Source organism: Thunnus maccoyii, chromosome 7 (assembly GCF_910596095.1).
Source record: "Thunnus maccoyii chromosome 7, fThuMac1.1, whole genome shotgun sequence".
Classification (NCBI taxonomy): Eukaryota; Metazoa; Chordata; class Actinopteri; order Scombriformes; family Scombridae; genus Thunnus; species Thunnus maccoyii.
In genome coordinates this window covers 30,546,653-30,565,816 of record NC_056539.1, presented here as the reverse complement: position 1 = coordinate 30,565,816, position 19,164 = coordinate 30,546,653, and the positions used below count along the sequence as shown (strand labels likewise).

Below are 19,164 nucleotides of genomic sequence, written 5' to 3'. Positions count from 1 at the left end.
ACTTTTCCTCAAAGCAGCCTTGTGTTCCTAATTTTCTTCTCTTACAACAACTGCAAATAAATTGAATCTGCTCCTCAACCCAGAGTTATGAAATCACCACCATGTGTCAGGACCAAAAAACTTAGTGCATCTTACTTGCTGGCCATATTAATGCTGAGTGGATTGGGAGGTGGTACGATCAGGCACACAGAGGGCACCAACATATCCAGTCCTCCCGGGCCAGTAACCTCCCACTTGCTGCGCTGACTGTTGTCTTTCAGGATGGCCTCGTTGTCCTTACAGATCACCTTCTGTTGAGCCCAATAAAATGTATTTTATTAATAAACAGATACTTTTAAAGATCTGAAAATCTGACACACTAGACATGAAACAACAGTGCCCCTGCAGACTAGTTAAATGTGAATATATTAACTCACTGTGTGGCTCCAAACATGCATGTGAGAGACTGATATGATCATTAGGAAACTGACCTGGTCTTGTTTGAAGTCACACAGGGCCTTGACGATGACGGGGCTGCTGCTCTTCTCCTCTGGGTTTCTGGGTTTCAGTCTCACGATTTTCCTGGACTTGTTGACAAGATGCTGAACCTGCCTCTTGTTTTCCATAATCTTCTCCCTCTCTTTCTGGATATAAAAAAACACAACTGGTTGACAGATCAATAATAATAATAATAATAACATGAAAGTGTACCTTATTAAAGCAGAAAAAGAAGTGATGCGAGGAAAAATCCCATAAAATATGGATGAAAAAGGATAAAACCTGACCATGGTCAGTCAGGGAGAATAAAATAGTGAGTAGACACATGACACAACAGAACAAAACACCTGAAGGTCATTTAGGTCACTGCCATTATATGAAAAGTTATTTCCATCCATATTTTAGGAGCTTTAGATAGGAGTTCTCTCCTTTAGTTTAATAAGTTGTCCATGACTTAAGGATATTCTTTATAAACTCTAATAGTGTTGAGATTTCTTTGTGTAATCGAGTGGATGTATTTAACTTTTTCCTCCTGTATTACTGCCTCACCGCAGATGAATGCAGTCATGCAGAATGACCTATTAAAAATTCCTGACCAAAACATTCTTGTGTGAACTCGGCCACTACTAATAGCTCATTTTGCATAACGAGACCATGAAAAGTAACCAGCTGTGTAAAGAGATCTTTATTGTCCAAGACCCATGGCGACGAATCTGTTGACTAATCGACTCATCGTTAAAAGGCCTCAAATGTGGTGTCTGCTAAATTTCAGTTTTAAATCCGAGTTCTGCTGTCTGAAGCTGTCGTACCTCCAGTGCCTTGAGGAGCTCCACCAGATTCTCCAGTGACGTGTTCTTGTCGCAGGTGAACTTCTTACGGACCATCTCGTGTTCCTTCTGCAGGGAACTGTACGTCTCATTGGCCTCCTTAAAGAACTATTGAAAAACACACACTGTAACTTAAGTCTGAGATAAATAAGTATACAATATGTTATTTAGTGGAAGCAGTCTGACCACAAAAGAGAGAGACCGTACTAGTGTGAGGGGTGGGCTTGGTGGCTCCTACACAGTTTGTCAAGCCTGGGCTTTGTGTCAATCAGCGCCATACGCATGTCATTGTCCACATGTAGACGTGCTCTGTGTTTTGTTTTAAGTACTTTTAAAGTTAAAAGTAGGTGGTTGCAAAAGGGAGAAGGCATTTCAGAGCCCTCTCAGGCAGGATTGGATAGTCATTTCATACATGCAGCCAGTAGTTAAGGATAGAAAAATCAAATTTCATTTCTAAATCCTATGAGTCAAGTCCTGACTAGAACCTTCACCAGGGGCAAAGGGGTCCCTAACCCAGTTTAGATGGTTGTTTTCAAGGTTTTCAGGGAAATAGTCTCTGAAATATCCCTGGAGGGTGCTCCAGCTGGGACTGGATCAGTGGAGAATCAGTGGTGAAGCAGTGGGAACATTTCTGTAACTCCCTCCTGGAGATTGTTTGACCATAGCTAATCTTCTTGGAAACAGCACGCACTTTGTCCTGCACCAGCAACATGTACGTGTCATGCCCTTGCATGCTTTGATTCAGTACATTTAGATGCTGGAAGATGTCTGACATGTATGCAAGTTGCAAATCCAGACACCATATGATGATTAAATGAATGTGATTATAGAGTTAGCTCTGTGGTCAGTTGGCACCATGAATTTCTGTCTTTTTTGATACTACCACTGGGGGGCGCCAAAGTCAGACTTTTTAAGGGTCTACAACAAGTGGCCTCAATTAGGGCAGCATGTCGCAAAAAAAACACAGCAAAAAATAAATAAAAATAAAAACATTTACTTTTTTTTAAGCTGGGAAAAGTAGAAGCAAATGGTTCAGTTAACAGTAACCTATTTACACACTGAGCAGATAGGGAGCAACATTAGCATTTATATTGAGTTATTTTCTATCCATCCAGTGAGTGCAGGCCTAAGTCCAATATTCACCCTCCTTTTATCTCTATGTTTTCAATCTCGACTGACTCCTGAGAAAAATATCTGGCTATTCAGCTGTTAAATGCTCCACTATGTTCACCAGCTAGTCATCAGCTTTATCTCTCTGCTGTCTGGTGCAGAACAGGTAATGTACAGTTCGCTTTTAGAACTTGTTGGTGAAAACAGCTGCTAGAAACGAAGATAATGAGAGTGGTGGGAGTGAACCAATACAGAGAATATGCTGGAAAACCAAATCAAACAACTGAAAGTTGCTGTAAAGCTCTGTAGAGCTGAGGGGAATTGCAGAGTCCCTTGGTAATTATCTGTGGGTTTGTCACTAGGAATGAGCCCTTTTACATTATACGTAGTCATTTCATCCATTGTTAGTATAAAAATATTAATAAAAGCAGTGTAAAAACAGACTAAAAACAGTGCACTTGCAGAATAAACGATTTAAACAAACGTATCTACTAAAAATATAGGATTACTAAAAATATACTTATATATACTATAATATATATACTTGCACAAAGGTATAAAAGCCTTAAAATAGCAGCAAAGGTAAACATGAGTAGTGCAATGAGTTTGCAGAAGTTTTGTCGTGTTACCTGGCTGTATGCTGCATTCTCCTTCAGATGCACATCGATGCACTTGGTAATTTGAAGAAGCCAACTCCACTGAGTCTGCAGGGTGTCCATGTAGGCCTAAAAAAAAAAAAAGAAGAATGAGATGTTATAAAAGAAAAAGGCTCCTGGTAACACATGGATAAATACAGCTTTCTGAACAGATACACATAATAAAGGGATCAGTCCACACCTCAATCTTGTCTGAGGCCGGGTGGTTGTTCTTCAGCATGTTATCCGCTTTGGTTTTCAGTTTATTCAGGTCCTTCTCTTTGTCCTCCAGGGCACTCATCAGTTTCTGTTATATAAAGAGAGATTTAATAATCACACGGGACAGAAAAACATGAGGATGCAGCTGGAGGAACGCTCTGCGCCTTCGCTTTAAGTGGATGACTGACTGCAGCTGCCAAAACCTAATCTACCAAAGATGATTGCTCCCTTATGAGATGCAGATTAACTTCATAAAGAAATGTTAGTGTAATTTAGGCTCACAGGATTGCCAAGAATGTTAATAGACTCTTAAAAATTTTAAATTAAACATGGATTTGTGTAGCGTCAAGGGATCAAAGCAAACCCAATCCTCTCCTGGTTCCTGTTGAACTTCTGATCTTTTAATCACATGCATTTTACTAACCGAATAGCTCTCTTGCTTCCGTGGGATGTACTGGTCGATGTTCTTGTCTCCCCAGTCAAACATCAGCTCCTCCTCCTCCCTGTCGTTCACCCACATGATTTCTTTGGACATTTCCTGAATGATCTGCTCGAGGTCTCTCAGCTGCTGAGCCCGACTAAATGACATTTGCTGGCGACGCAGAAGGAAGTAAGTTTAAAACACAAGCTCGACAATTTACCTGAAAATACAAAACTCAAGTAGTGATGAGTTTTGTCTTTCTCTCACCTGCAAACTGTCCCACTCCTGGTCCAGAGCGTGAAGATTTCCTTTATCTCCTTTCTTAATCTGTGGGAAGAGAATCAAACCTTGATATCATGGAGCACTGAGATTCATTACAGACTGTACCAGGCCTTCACTCATCACTGCACGCTGCATGCTCGGGTTGGTCGGCCCTCTTTAATTTCTCAAAGACTTCTTGGGCTATTGCGAGCTATGTGTGTGCATGAAAAGGAACGTTGCAAACAATTATACTTTGCTCACAGAGCTTCTTTTTGTTGACTGTACCTAAGGTTCGAACTGAGTTTGGTAAAAGAGCTTTAATGTATGCAGCCCACTATACCTGGAACCTTGTGCAAAATGAGTTAAAACTACAGTCAGTGGTTTCTCTGGGCAGATTTAAAGCTTTGCTGCCAATGTCAGGGTGCTTGCTAGGAGGTTTTTAGTTGCTGCTGTTGTAAGCTGAACCCACCAGTTCGTCGCGGGCTCGGTCCACCTCGGAGCTCCTCTGGATGGAGCCGTGAAACTTCTGGTGGCTGATGAGCTGCTGCTCAATGGCTGCAGAATCATCTCCCCAGGGAGAAGTTTCAATCAGACGCTGAAACACACACACACACAAAAAAAATGTAATTCAATCAGTACACGGCGCTGCAGAGCAGAAACACACACCTGACCCACAACCCATCATTATTAAACATTATATGCACTTAATTTCGCCAGCAGGTGGCAGCAGAGAAACAAGTTAGATCAGGATTTTTTTTATGGATATATGAGGTACAGTAGTGGAAACGTCTTATGAAAATTGGCCTGAGCATTAAAGGCAAATTTAGATTTCTCAAAAGTACGTGTGTGACATTGAGTTATTTTTCTTTCCTTGTTGTTAATGTTAGATGTGGTTACCACAAGCGTAACTGTCCCAACCCAGCGTCTCTGACAGCACACAGCAGGGGAACGCTTTCATGTCCAATCTCCTGCACAATGTTTGAGTTGTTCGTATGCAGATTATGGTACAGCTTGTGTGCACAGTTTACTGGTTTAATGTGATCTGTCAATCAGTTTACTGACAGTGTTTACTTCATGTCGAGTTTTACTCCTTTTTTCCTTAAAGTGACTCTTCACCCTTAATCTAGTTTTTGAGTATCAAACAAGCCTCTGCAGGCTTGAAATGTGGCTGTAAAACGAAGCCTTTTTGATGTGAGGAGCTACATTCACAGTCCTTTTTATGACATCTGGGGTTTCATTTCTTGTCAGATGTCTGCAGTTTTCACACATTTATTGCCGAAATTAAGAAAATAAGAACTTGAATTGATGAAAAATATCAGAAAATCTAAAAAAATGTTGAAAGAAAGAAAGTCTGGAGGCTGGTTTAAAGTCTCAGCAGGAAAACAGTCATTCATATTCTATGTTTTGGTGTTGTCTTTGCTTCATGCTGTGTTTCTTGTATTGTTCTATTGCTGCACAAAAAATTGCCCTTTGGGGACCATTAAGTTGTTGACTCTTGTAATCTGAATTAATAAAGTTTTATGACGCTGTTAATGGTTTGTTTATTTCAGTTGTGCTCGTTAAACAGCAACAGATTTTGAATAGATTTTAGTAGAGAAAAAACACACTAATTTTACTTCTACAGCCTAAACTCTTCAATTATGCATATGAATATACTGTAACTCATATACATACTGTATGGTCAAAAAAGTAAACATACATGTAACTATGTTATAGGCAATTTAAGGCCTGGAATCTTAATTTCAGATATTTCAAGACTTGCAGACGCCATGTTTTTATTTGTCCTCTGGGTTTGTTCAGTATTCAGCGTGAGTCACACCTCCTTCCTCCTGTTCTACACTGACTTGATGAACACTGATGACTTGTTTAGATGAAACACAAGGACACTTTGAATAAATTATGTTTTCAATTTTAACACTCGTTCTTATAAATGTGCTACGACATTAATAAACACTGGTGCTTGAAGTGATGTTCATAACTTTACAGCCTTTCTTTGGGCATGACAGACTCACTACTTTTAAGAGATATTTGAGGGTTTATACTTGGTTTTAGGTTTAAGGTTTAAGTATGACAGGGCAAGGGTTATTCATTAAGGTGTGTGTGTGTGTGTGTATGTGTGTGTATGTATGTGTATGTGAGCACCTTATGCTGTGCAATCCAGGCCATAGCATCATGGAAGCTCCTTCCCACCTCCTCCCAGGCTCCAGAGCTGCCTCTGGCGCTCCTCCTCCTCTGCATGGTGCCGTTGATGGCCATGTGGACGCCCTTCAGCTGGTCTTTACATATCTCCAAACTACAGATTAGGAAGATCGAAGGGACTTTTGGCAAGACTTGACTTTGTGGGTTACAGACAAGAGACAAAAAATAAATGATAGAAAGCACAAAAAGGAGGAAATAAAACTTACGTTCTGACTACGTTGTCATTCGGTTGTCCCATCTGTCTCAGGTCCATCGCACAGCTCTTCAGCTGCTCTATGATCTCTTTAGCCATCGCCATGTAGCGCTCTGCATCACCCGGGGCGGCGCCCTTCAAAGTAAAAGCACAACATTCAGAGAGCTGCACAGGAAAACTGATACAAGGAGGAAAATATGATAACTAGTCATGTCTGTGCTTGACTCCTTTCTGCCAAAATAACAATCCTGGAACTCATTATGGTCGAGTTCAATAACGTGATTGTAGTAATGTAAAACAGGGTGGTGAAGCTGCTGTGTTTTTGTGTGTTTTGTTAAGTTGTTTAAGATGGAAAAAAGTGGTTCTGTATGTATTTTTGACTGGATAGACACATGCAGATTGTTGATTATCAGAACCTCAATAAAGACAGAGAGAAAAACAAAATATACATCTAGTTTTCTCAAGAAATATCAAACTGACACCTGCAAACTGTCGGCCACTTTTATCCAACTCATTTTGTTAAATAAGATGAAATCTTACCTGATAAAGGTCAACCAACCGGAATAAGCTTTAACCAAATAAAGTGTGTACAAGTGACTGACAGCGTGCAGGATTTTGGGTTGCTTCTTAGTTTTTTGGTTTCATTAAAAGTTTCTGTTTTGTTATGATGTTTTTCACTTTCTCTTTGAATCCTTTAGCAAGAACAGTTCTTTCATTTTACCCCGAATTAGTCAGATTTGAGTCGACATGCCAAAAAAAATTAAATCCTGAAGAAGAAATTGTGAGAAAGAGGATAATACTGGATAATTTTATTATTTTGGAAGTATGAGGAGGAGGCAAAGCTAACAATACTTAGTCAACAAGCTAATTAACTACACACTCAAGTCATTCAAGAATATGTCAATGAGTCTCACACTGCTGGTGAACTTTGCAGAAAAACAAATAATTCACAAGAAGCTGATCGACACTGAGCTCCGGAGGCGTGTGTGTTCTGTAACTTAAATGTTTGCAGAACTCACACTGACAACTTAAAACTATCAGGGGATTCAGTAACAGATGAAATATAGTCAGGGAGGTTTAGTTCCAGACACAGATAAATAAATTTAATTATCAGCTTAGTTTCTATTATGTTTGAACACACACGTTGACTCATCCAGTTACTCAATGAACCACCCAACGACATCTCTGTCTTTTGTTTGGTTTTTTTTGGCATCAGTTTTTCTCTCTCTGATAAAATCCTCCTGAATGACCCACACATGCTTTTATGTGCACCGGTTGTGGGAAAGAGCCCAAAAAAAGTAGCATTCCAAAGTCAACCTTGACTCACAGACTGAAGGGCGTATTCGGCTTTCTTCAGGTACTCCTGGCACTGGCCCTGCAGGATCATGGCCTTCTGGTGGAGGTTGGAGCCACTGTAAGAGGGGCGGCAGAGCAAACTGATCATCATCAAGCGTTTTACTATGAACATCTTCAGCTGCGTTATTAGAAAAACAGGTATTAGGATGTTGTCACTCGACTGAATGGGTGTTATCTGACACCTTGAAATGAAGCCATGTTTATTTCCCACACATTGCACACATCAAAGAGTTGTAATTAGTTTCACCAAAGAGTGGTTTGCCCTTCTCAGATTGTTTCATTTGAATGTTCTTAGTGCCCTGAAGTAGTGAAATTGTTTAGTATTTTACAAAAAAGGCAAAATTTAGATAAAAGTCAGAAGAATTCATATAATTTCCTACAGCTGACCTGTGGTTTCTTATCCTGTTAATCATCTTGCAACCCCTAAAATTTAATGTCACCTCATGTAGGGATGCTGACTAGAGCTGCAACAATAAGTCGCTTAATCCATTAGTCAATTGACAGAATACTTTTTAATTTCATTTTATTGTCAGTAACTGTTTTGATAATTAAATAATTGGTTTTAGTCACTTTTTTAAGCAAAAATGCAAGAAATTCTCTGGTTTCAGTTTCTCAAATGTGAATATTTGATACTTTTATTCACTTTTATTATCTAAAGAGGTCACCATGCACTAATTCTAATGGGCATTTTTGTATTATTTACTGACATTTTATAGACAAAATGATTAATTGACAAAACAAAGACAATTAAATAAAAATAATCGTTAGTTGCAGTGTTGACCCTGATGTTCGGAGCCACTGATTGAAACCACACAGTTTGGATGAATGTCTTGGATCAAATACGGTGGTTCACACCTTCTGGGTAACACTCCAGTTTCTGGATCATTTCTTAAAAAAACAGTCATGCAGTTAAAAACTTATAACAGTGAACATCGGATAAAAGAACAGTTGGCATCATTAATTTAATTAAGTCCCTCACAATTTATCTGACTGTCTAACAAAAAGCCATTTAATTATATATGATCAAAAATGAGAATGATTGTTTTGTTTGTTTACATTTGCTGAACTTGTCTTTGTGTTTAGGTTACATTTCGTATATTTTATTGGTGGGAATTTGGTTTTTGACAGGATGGTTTAAAAATCTGATCATGTAAATTATTTAACTGGTATTTTTTTTATTTTTTTGAAAACTGTCATATAATTTCTAAATGTATGTGATCTGGTTTATATTACAGTAATATGTGGTGTCTTATAAGCCTGGGGATGAAGGATGGGCACAGATGACATGTGACATAATCATCATCATCATCATCATCATCGTGTACAGTTATAACATTAAAAAGAGAGAAGAGAGAAGTTTAAATATGTGTCTAAGTTCAGTTCTTTCTCAAATTAATCATTCACAGCTACTGATGAACTCCATCAACATGATCTAAACCATGTATGTAACTGATGTAACAATGGGAGTATTTATTATTATTATTATTGATAAGTATTGTGTCGCAGCACGGACCGATCAGAGTGTGACAGCAGGTCGGACATGCAACATTTATTGTTCACCTGTTCATAAAGACCCCATTGATGAATTAATGAACTATATAGCAATACTTTTTAAACATAAACACATCACAATCATAAACATTTTTGATCAAAATCTTTACCAAAAATGGACAAACTATACAATGGAGACTGTTTCCAAACCACATCAAACCAAACTGTCATCTCTGTATTACAATTCTTAATTATTTATCAGCCGACATACGAGCCGATACTGAAAAATCCTCTACATGCTATATGGTAATATATAATATATATATAATAATAATAATAATAATTGCATGACTTGTCTCTGAGTTACTCTGCAGCTGCAACAACTCTACTTTTTCTCCATTTCCACTATAAACTGTACCTGTTAATAAAAATCTGAAACTCTTTAATATGAAGTAATTATGAAATTACTGGACCCAAAAACTAATCAGGAGCAACAAACTCTCAATGTCAAACAACTTCTATTCATGTCAGCCAGACGCTCGCTCTGCTCTTTCCTCAAGTACCACAGTGACATATTTTCCTCTGTGGGTGATACTGTGGAGGGTCTGAAACTGACACGCAGGTCTCTGGAATAAAGACTCAGTGTTAAGCTGCTGCAGCAGAGAGAACTTATCATTTCAATGTGAGCTATAAATCAAACCGAGCATTTCTCTCCAGAGGGGGAAGCTGCTGTGCAGAGAACATGAAAAACACAGAGGCTCGAATGCATTATAGGACGTTAAGACATTTATTATAATGGAGCTTTGTTTTATTATCACTGGGCTTTATCAGTTAATTTGGTAACTCCTTCAACAAACAAATTGAAATGATTAATCCACACTTGCCAAATTCTTTGTAAACAGTTAGAAAGTTCAAGCAAACTTACTTTAATTTGTGTGGAGATGATTGATGTGACTGGTTACAAAATTTGCACATGAGAATTAAAAAATCCCTGCAAATATAATCATGCATTTGCTCGGTTACTTAAGAGTTTGGTCTGCAAATGCCAGAGCTTTTGGCTTGAGTTTGCAGGGCTGAAATGAATACAGGGATAAAACAGGCTGAGTCATGATCAATATTTAATAGAAAGCAGCTTTTTAGACTGTCACGCATTACTCCCTGCAGTGAGGGCAACACAATGTCCTCTGGCTCGCAGAAACAGGCCACAGGTGGCAGCCAGGAGAGCGCACATTCAAATGTTGTAAACTTAACCCTTAAAATAAATATATACCTCATTCCACCTGACAATCCGCCTCCGATGCTGCCTGCCATCCCGCCTGCCATTCCACCCATAGACGTCCTCGAGATGGTGTAGGTGTTGTATCCGTCCATGTATTGTTCGTATCCATTACCGCCTCCACCACCGTGTACGACATCGCTCCGTGCGTACTGGTAGGTGCCACCGCCAGTCAGGTCGCCTTTGGACCCGATTCTACGGCTCATGTTCAGGGCGTTTTGGGACCCGTAATAACTCATTTTGACCAGGAAGCAACAGTTAAACCGACTCTGAGGAGGAAGCTATCGGGTGGGGAACTCCTGCGCGCAGAGGAGAGGCGCATCAGTGACGCTGTCTGATCTCCACCTGTCCGCACCGGGCCCGCGGTCCCTCTGGTGCACACTGCAAACAAACGGCAGCAGAGGAGAGTTTTTGGAGGCTGCTAACCACACCCTTCTCCAACCTACTGAGCCAAAAACACTTTTCTCTCTGTTCGGTGCCACTCCTATTCAAACTCAGCTGGAGGCAAAGTGTGTGTGTTTGTGTTCTGAACTTCTGCCTTTGTGGGGACATATTGAACTTTTGTACCAATAAGAACAATTTGTTACATGACAACATGTTTGAAAAGTTATGGAGAAATTGAGGAAGACTTTCTTTGAAAGCTATGTAATTATTGCAAAGTGAAAACTATTTGGAAGAGAGAACATTTAGGAAAAGTGGAGACCTTTTTTGGAAAGTGGGAACTATTTGGGGAATGAGTAGCCAACATTTTGGAAAGTGAGGACATGTTTGGACAGTGAGGCGTATCAGGAATAATGAGGATATTTTTAGAAAGTGAGAATAACATTAAAAAGTGATGGGATGTTTTAACAAGTACGGACATTTATGTAACAAGTTTTGGAAAGTGATATGCACGTTTATTTGCCAATATATCCAAATGATACTTTGATCCTCCAAAATACATTTTCCCTCTAAATATATGTAAAGTATTTTAAAATGCACAAACACAGTTATTGGTTATTTTTATCAATGTTAAGCAGACTCTTTCTCTAAGTGAAAGGCTGTAAGTATCAAAGAGCTTCAAGGCAAACTGCTGAAAAGGCAGGTGATGCATCCACCTGACCAGGTGATCAATCCAGTGGAATTTACATTAGAAACAACTGACAGGTTGCATCTCAAAGTCATTTCAAACTTTCGCCTTAATCCTACACACGCCCAGCTCCTCCGCTGTCTTTCTGTCTCTTCTACTGACACTAAACTCACACAATCAAACACTCACACACTACTCGCCTCCAGCCAAAGGGTGAGACTCACAGGAAAAACGAGTTTGACGGCAGTTCTGCAGCTTTGGTTGAATTTTATTGTTGTTTTCTGAGATGCTCAAAATCATGTAGTCTGAGGATTGCACAATGTTTGCATAAAATAGATGGGTTAAGATGCAAAATTCTTGATTCATGCTTTATTTAGACATGTTTTCACTCATTTTGCTCATATCTATTATCTTTGACGGATCAGCCAAGATGTCAGTTTGTGCTCAATTACAGTTACTAGAAGGATTTTAAAGGTTTGTTCTTACTAAAAGTCACTCAAAGTCACTGTTTTCTTCGTATAAATCTCCAAACGCTATTCATTATTATCGTCCTGAAATAATGAAACACAGCCAGGTGCAGATCAGTGAGAGTTACACAACTCTTCTGTAGTTTATGATACTTTATCTCGCTGTTGCCTGGGTGGTGCTTCGTTATGGTCCCCTTCACCCTGGTGAAGGTGAGATAGGCAACAATAATTGGTGAATACAACAGGGTTGCAAGTCAATTATTAAATGGTTTAATGTCTTTGAGCACCTGTGGAGTGTTTCTGCAGCATAAAGTACTCACAGTATCATTGTTTGATTCTTCGTCTGTCTGCAGGCAGTGTGGCCTTCTTGCAAGGACTGAAATTAGTTGTCATAGAAGAAAATTTCAGATGTACAGTGCTGAGAAATTGTCAAGTTGTCAAGTATGAAACTGCCATAGACTTTTAATCATAGACAACTGAGATGAAACGCAAATTCAAAAACTTCCCTTTTCTTCTCAGCAGATGCAAATTTCCATTTTAAGTTTGTATTTGTACTGAGTAAACAGTTTAACACAGCTGTGATCCTTTTTTTTAAGCCACGCTAACAAAGAGGCTGTAGAGAAGTCAACATTGGACGGTCCGTCCACATCAACTGGATGGACTGACATGAAATTTTGTACAGACATTCATGGTCTGCAGAGGATGAACCTTACTGGCTTTGGTGACTTCATTGACTTTTCTTCTAGCACCAACTAGAAAATAAACATTTGTCATTTTTAGTGAAATCTGTCCAATGAAGTATTGGATGGATTGGCAGGAAATGTTCTTATGTTCCCCTCATGATGAACTGTGATCACTTCCCTGACTTCATATCCAGCACCATCATCAGGCCAAAACATTTGGTTTATGATAAATACCTGCAAAACTAACGACTTTCCCATCAGCCTCAGCTGTACTTTGTGTTCAGTACTAATTAGCAAACATTAGCATGCTAAACTAAGATGATGAACATGGTAAAAACATCAGCACGTTAACATGGTGACAGTAGCATTTATCTCAAAGTACAGCCTCATGGAGCTGCTGTGGTTGTAGATTCTTAGTCTTGTTATTTGTTTGACCTTTATTTCACCAGGATGTTGTAAGATGTTGTAAGATCAAAACATTTTTTTCAAAAGAGTCTTGGGGTAAAAAAAAAAACCAGCAGCACAAATATGTGACAGAGAAGAAGCTGTTTGCACAAGGAAAAAGAAAGAAAAACAAAGAGTCAAATATCAGACAAACAGAATACAGACTAACGTTACCAGTTGGCATTTTTGCAGTTTTTGGGTCAAGACTCATAACAAACATTTCACAAGCATGCCTCTGCAGAAGACGCTCACTTGTAGGCCAGTATTTTCTTCTTATTTTGACCTGATAAAGTCCATAATTACTACTGTGATAATATTTAAAAGATGTTAAACTAAGAGCTGCAGTTCATGGACAGTCTCCCTACACCACCGTGTCACGCAATAAACTCAGCAACTATTGAGGAATGTAGCGTGTGCATGATTGTAAGTTTGTGGGATCAGGAGTTATGAACATGCATGCAAGAGTGAAAGTGTAAGGGAGCAGATATATAGTGGAGTGTTTTCTTGCAGTTTGTGATTTATTGCTCAAGCGTAATTGCAGACTCGGTGTGGATGACAGGGTGCAGAAGAATTTTTACCCATCATATTTTTGGGATATGATGATGAATCCAGCAGCTCTGCACACAAACGCTCTACACTTTTAATGGTATCAACGTAGTCTTGGAGTGTTGTGAATGACTCATAAAGGTAATAAACTACACTGACATTTTTCTCGGGGGGGGAAAAAAAAGTCCCACCTTAAAATCATGTCGTTCCCGCGGCAGATGGAATTCAAAAACACGCCTTTGCCTGCACATGAACCGCCACAGATATACACCTTCGGCCAAGACAGCATTCCAGCGCAGGTCTTCTTCTTCTTTAAAAGCTGCACTTTGCTTCCTAATATTCGGTTCTGAGAGCTCTGTTGACACTTGAGATGATAAAAGTTTTGACCTTGAACTCTTGAGTCTGTATGAGCATGTTAACTTTACCTCGGGGGGGGGGGGGGGGGGGGTAAAATTAAGTCCTCTGCACAAAAAAAAGTAAAAACTAATCTTTGAATTCACTGAATTTTGCGTGTGTGTTTTTCTGTCCTCTGGCTGACTGAGTTAAATAACATCAGGGTGTGTATTCCAGGCGTAGTCCCAGCGTTCCCACCCTCTCCCATCTCCTTTCATTTGTGATTATTGGAGACAGGATAAGGCTTGCCCACGTTAATGGGTTTTCTATGATGGCCTGACATATCACATGTTGTTTGTGTGCTGACAGCTCAGGGATAGGAAATGATAAAATCATGTAGCATGAGAATTAAAGGTCTTGGAGTGGTATTTGATGAAGAATCAATGTAGAATCAAGTTATATCTGGATCATTTCCCCACATCTGGCACTTCCTGTCAATCTCTGATCTGAGATAATCATTCATGCCCTCATATCTACTTTTAACTTTCTGTATTTAAGCATCACCGAACCATCTTTATCTGACCTTCAACTGGTCTAGAAAGCTGCAGCAAGACTAAAAGAGAGAGACCATGTTTTGTCCTGTCTCTCTCTCTCTCATTTTGGTCTATAAATGACAGCATGAACTTAACCCCATCCATATTTCACATGCTGTCCACATAACACAAGGCTAAAAACAACCTGAGGTCATCTAAGCTTCTGTCTGTTCATCATTTTAAGAAAAACAGTCATGATTTGTGGTGACAGAGCTTTCTGAGTGTCCAAAACATACCTTTAAGCATCCTCTCTCTCCTTAAATTCAGTTATCTCAGCCCATAAAAAGCTCTACTAATCATTTATTTAAAATACTAACAAGGAATCAAATCATTGCCTATAACATGAAAGGGTGACAAATCTACGCAGAATGATCTCCAACAGCTTTACTGAGCATTTTAGACTCTTTTAGCTTATCGTTTTGGTTTTGCTGCACGTTTACTTTACTGCACTGCTCATCAGTCCTGTTTCCAGCAGCATCAGCCAGCTGTTTTCAGTTGTTTTGCTGCCCAGCACTAAAATGAAATGGAAGATTTATCATCTAAAGAGGCAGATATTTTTCTCAGGAGTTGGTTGAGACCAAAACAGAGCTAAAAGTAAAGTGAATATTGGATTTAAAGTCATCAGGTGGACACGAGCACAACTCCAAATGAATGTTGCTCTGTGTCTGCTGTGTGTGTAACTGGTCACAACAACTTTATAAGGCAAGTCGGTATTTTTCACCTTGTTGTGATGTGTTTCTGTGCCTTGTTGCCAGAAAATCTATAAATGCAGATTCAAGAGGGAAATTAAAACACCCTCCTTTACACAGTAGTTTTTAGATTTTTCAGATTTCTTCTTGTAGCTGTATGAATGCTATGCTAGTGTGATTTGCTATATATCTATAGGTGGCATGCTGGCTCAGTGGTTAGCAAGAAGGGCCTGGGTTTGAACCTCGGCTTTCCCAGGTCCTTTGTGTGTGTGGAGATTGCATGTTCCCTCTGTGTTTGTGTGGGCTGAGTGCTTCTGTTTCCTCCCACCATCAAAGACATGTATGTCAGGTTTAATACTCCTGTCAGTGACCAAAGCACCGGCAAAAAGAACTGGAGTGGGTCCCCAGGCGCTGCTCTGCTCCTAGCGTGTGTGTGTGTGTAGGGTGGGTCAAATGCAGGAGATCGATTTTCCCACAGGGATCAATAAAGCTCTTCTTCCTCTTCTTCATCTTCTTCTTCTTCTATATCTTTGTCTGTCACAATCCTGCAAACCAGCAGCTCCCAACCTGGGGGTCAGGCTCCCCCAAGGGATCCCAGGAAAAATGTGAGGAGTCACAACGAGCTCGTTAAAGACAAAGGTAAGGAAATATATTTCTGTTACACAAAAATCTTAATCACTAAGAGATGCATGGACAGCTATACAGTAAATGAAGTTAATGTGACTTCATTAGTATTTTTGGGGTGTGCATGCTTTGATGCAGAAAACTGAAGGACATTCTCAAAGTACAATCATCTGTACTCATCCTGCTTGAGCTGTTTTAACCTTTAAAATGAATATTAATTTTATTCAACGCCCTGTGATCGCCTCCAACTTGGCTCCCGCAGGTGAGCTGGATTAATACATGCTCCACACCCATGACCACACCTGGAATGAAGGGAGGAGTACTGCTCATTAATCCTACTATCAAACGAACCCCCCCTATTCCAACACACACACACACACACACACACACACAGATTCTTCTTCATGTGTTAGCAGTGCTGTGCTGACTCAGACTGTATCCCTGCATGTACAGACAGCTCTTTCACTTTTACACTCTGCAAGAGGAGGAGCGTTTTAATTGTTTTGTTTTGTTTTTTCACCGTCTGAGAGGCTGTCTCACCTTGTTACGTTCTTGGCATTTTCAGTCTGAACAATGTGTGTGTGTGTGTGTGTGTGTGAGAGTGTGTGTGTCAAGGGAAAGTTTTCAACCATTAAACAAAAGGATTAAATGTGGTGATGAGTGATGATAACAGCTTGTGTTCAGGGTGTGGCTGCTTCTATAACATTGTTCTCAGGGTTTAATAATATTAAATGAAACCAGGAACATGAAGATCATTTTTATGACTGCATTTCATTGTGTTGTGAGGTCCTGCTTTAGTCACTCCATTGCTATTATATGCAAATCTCATCCTAATACAATTACCTTTTAACCAAATTTGGTCCAGTTGTAACCTTAAGTTCATCTTTTGATCTGCAAATCAGCAAATGAACGCGTGCCAGGATCTATTCAGGTGCGTCATGAGCGTAAGTAAGTTTATTTATTTAAAGTACAAAATTACAGCAGTAGAAACAATATTAAAAGAATCAAAGGAAAAATCAAAAGTGTGACTCCTGCACTAGGGATGACGGCGTGATTGAGACAAAAGACAGATTTAGTTGTTGTAGTTAAGTTCACACACTTGAATTAAATAAGCATAAAAAATCATTCATGCATTTATTACTACATTGTTGATGTAAGAGTTCACAGAATGAACATAGCAGAGCTGTTTTTGCACTCATGCATGGGCGTGGTGTTTTCTGTTCAACACCCTCAAGGCTAAAGGCCTGTCAGAATAAATTCCATGCCCGCACCCGCATAAGCAGGTGGTTCAGAGAGGACGAATGCAGATGTAATTATGTAACTAGCAGCTTAATTGCTTTAAAAATGTTAAATGTTTAGGAAAAACTAGCGCTAGCAAGAATTAGTTTAGTTTGCATTTAAATAAATCAGTCTATCTGAAATAATAAAGGCCTTTAAATGGTGCTGCAAGATTATGTAATAGCACAGGTGTTGCTGTAAAGGATGTGACTATTCTGATGTGGATTTTCTATATTTTTTACTGTCAACAAATCAACAATGAACTGATCTATTTACAAGTATTGTGCATGTATCCAAAGCCTGATACCATAGACCTTCATTGTTGTCCAAAGACTAATAACAGCGCAGTTTCTAAACGGCTTAAAACTCTTTGTGATGAAGGAACATGTCACCCAGTGCAGCGGTGTGGGTCATTTATGTGTTTTTAATAGTTTTTGGACAATAAAGTAGGTCTACGGCACAGAGGAATAAGATATATCAGACAATGGTTTGGCTCTGCACATGAGATTTGTTGACACCAAGAAAAATATAGAAAATTGCAGCCAAAACCTTTAGCAAACCTTTAACCTTTAATAAATAGACAAACAGCCAGAAATCATGAAGCCTCCCGACAATACAACACCAAAACAACATCTCTGCTGGCACAAAACGAAAGAAGCCTCTTAGAGACTCCATCAATATGACTCAGTTATTTGTTTTTTTCTCCCTTATTGAAGCACCAGATGATTCTGTTTGCTTTGTATACACAGACGCTATTTGCACACATTTTAAATGTACTGATACAGTACAGTGCAGCGGAGGTTAGGGTGGAGCTGGGTACGTAGCAACCAGAAACCACAAGACATACTGACACACACACACAAACACAAACACACAAACACACACTGGTATAAAGGGAAGAGTTGGGAGTTTTATTCTAGAGGCTTTTACAGCTGTAAATTTTTAATAAAGCGCACCGAATCCAGGTTGAATTGAAAAGACAATAGGGAGCGAGGAGGAAGAAAGAATGAGCTCTTATGCTTGTGTTTTGCACCTGCGCAGGTGTGTGTGTGTGTGAGAGAGAGAGAGAATAAGACAAAGACAAGACTCATGCAGTGCCTGAAGGACTTTGCACCAATAGTGAAAGAGGTGACTGTGCAGGGAAACTGTGAGAACTGAGAGGAGCTGTGTTCACTCACAACATGGCTGCCCGGATCACCCATGTTTATTTTCACATGTGTTATTACTGAAATTACAAGAAAACTTTAAATCCGAAGATTCTGAGCTGTTGTGAATGTGAGTTTTTGTCCGTTTTGTATCCGGCCGGCTGGACGGTGGAGCAGGCAGCTGTAACGCACCGATCCTGTGACAGTAGCGTACCTGTGCAGCAGGGTGACATGGATATGCCTCCTGGGGGTATGGAGACACAGCCAAGGGTGGGGAGGAGGGGGTGAATGGGAGGGAGGGTCTGTCAGATAGCTAGCTGTCACATGACACCTGAACCAATCTGGGTCACTGGTCTCATGGGAGACAAATGATGCTGCTCCACCTCCACGTACACACAGGAATTCTTTCACTTCTGGCCTGACAGTGGAGATTGTCTTTGATGTAACGGCACTTTATTTGGACAGCTGAAGGACTATAGCAGTGTTTTTGCATGTTTGAGTTCACTAACTACAAATTATGTACAGCATATGTTACATATCTGTTCTCCAATGCATGAAGACTTGAAGCTGAATGTCCAACAAAGTGAACATCATGTTCTCCTCCTACATTATCATTATCATTGCATAGCTGTGCAGCATTACCACACTATACCTAGAAATATACAGAAATACTGTAAAAGCAGACATGATGTTAATAATAAAGCCAGTCTCTTGCATGTGGAAGATGATTTCTGTATCATTAATAATTAAAAAGTAGTGAAAAATTCCATTCCCAATTTCTCAGAGGCCATGGTGACGTCTTCAACTTGCTTGTTTTGTCTGACTAAT

At 39.6% G+C, this 19,164-nt stretch overlaps 1 protein-coding gene across 2 annotated transcripts in view; it reads right to left on the bottom strand.

The window, feature by feature from the left end:
* The window catches only part of LOC121900508 (desmoplakin-like), a 28,022-nt gene extending 17,018 nt beyond the window's left edge, over positions 1 to 11,004 (bottom strand). Inside the window, exons 1-12 of one of the 2 annotated variants that reach the window (XM_042416918.1) lie at positions 10,460 to 11,004; positions 7,670 to 7,754; positions 6,356 to 6,477; positions 6,093 to 6,243; positions 4,420 to 4,545; positions 3,957 to 4,016; positions 3,693 to 3,860; positions 3,252 to 3,356; positions 3,044 to 3,139; positions 1,287 to 1,412; positions 471 to 623; positions 136 to 290 (exon numbers count right to left, since the gene is read on the bottom strand). In XM_042416918.1, the coding sequence (XP_042272852.1) occupies positions 136 to 290; positions 471 to 623; positions 1,287 to 1,412; positions 3,044 to 3,139; positions 3,252 to 3,356; positions 3,693 to 3,860; positions 3,957 to 4,016; positions 4,420 to 4,545; positions 6,093 to 6,243; positions 6,356 to 6,477; positions 7,670 to 7,754; positions 10,460 to 10,704 (1,592 nt within the window). In that variant the 5' untranslated portion in view covers positions 10,705 to 11,004. The remainder of the gene's footprint in view (positions 1 to 135; positions 291 to 470; positions 624 to 1,286; positions 1,413 to 3,043; positions 3,140 to 3,251; positions 3,357 to 3,692; positions 3,861 to 3,956; positions 4,017 to 4,419; positions 4,546 to 6,092; positions 6,244 to 6,355; positions 6,478 to 7,669; positions 7,755 to 10,459) is intronic. The other variant, XM_042416919.1, reaches the window with a different exon arrangement.
* Positions 11,005 to 19,164: the final 8,160 nt, after the last annotated feature.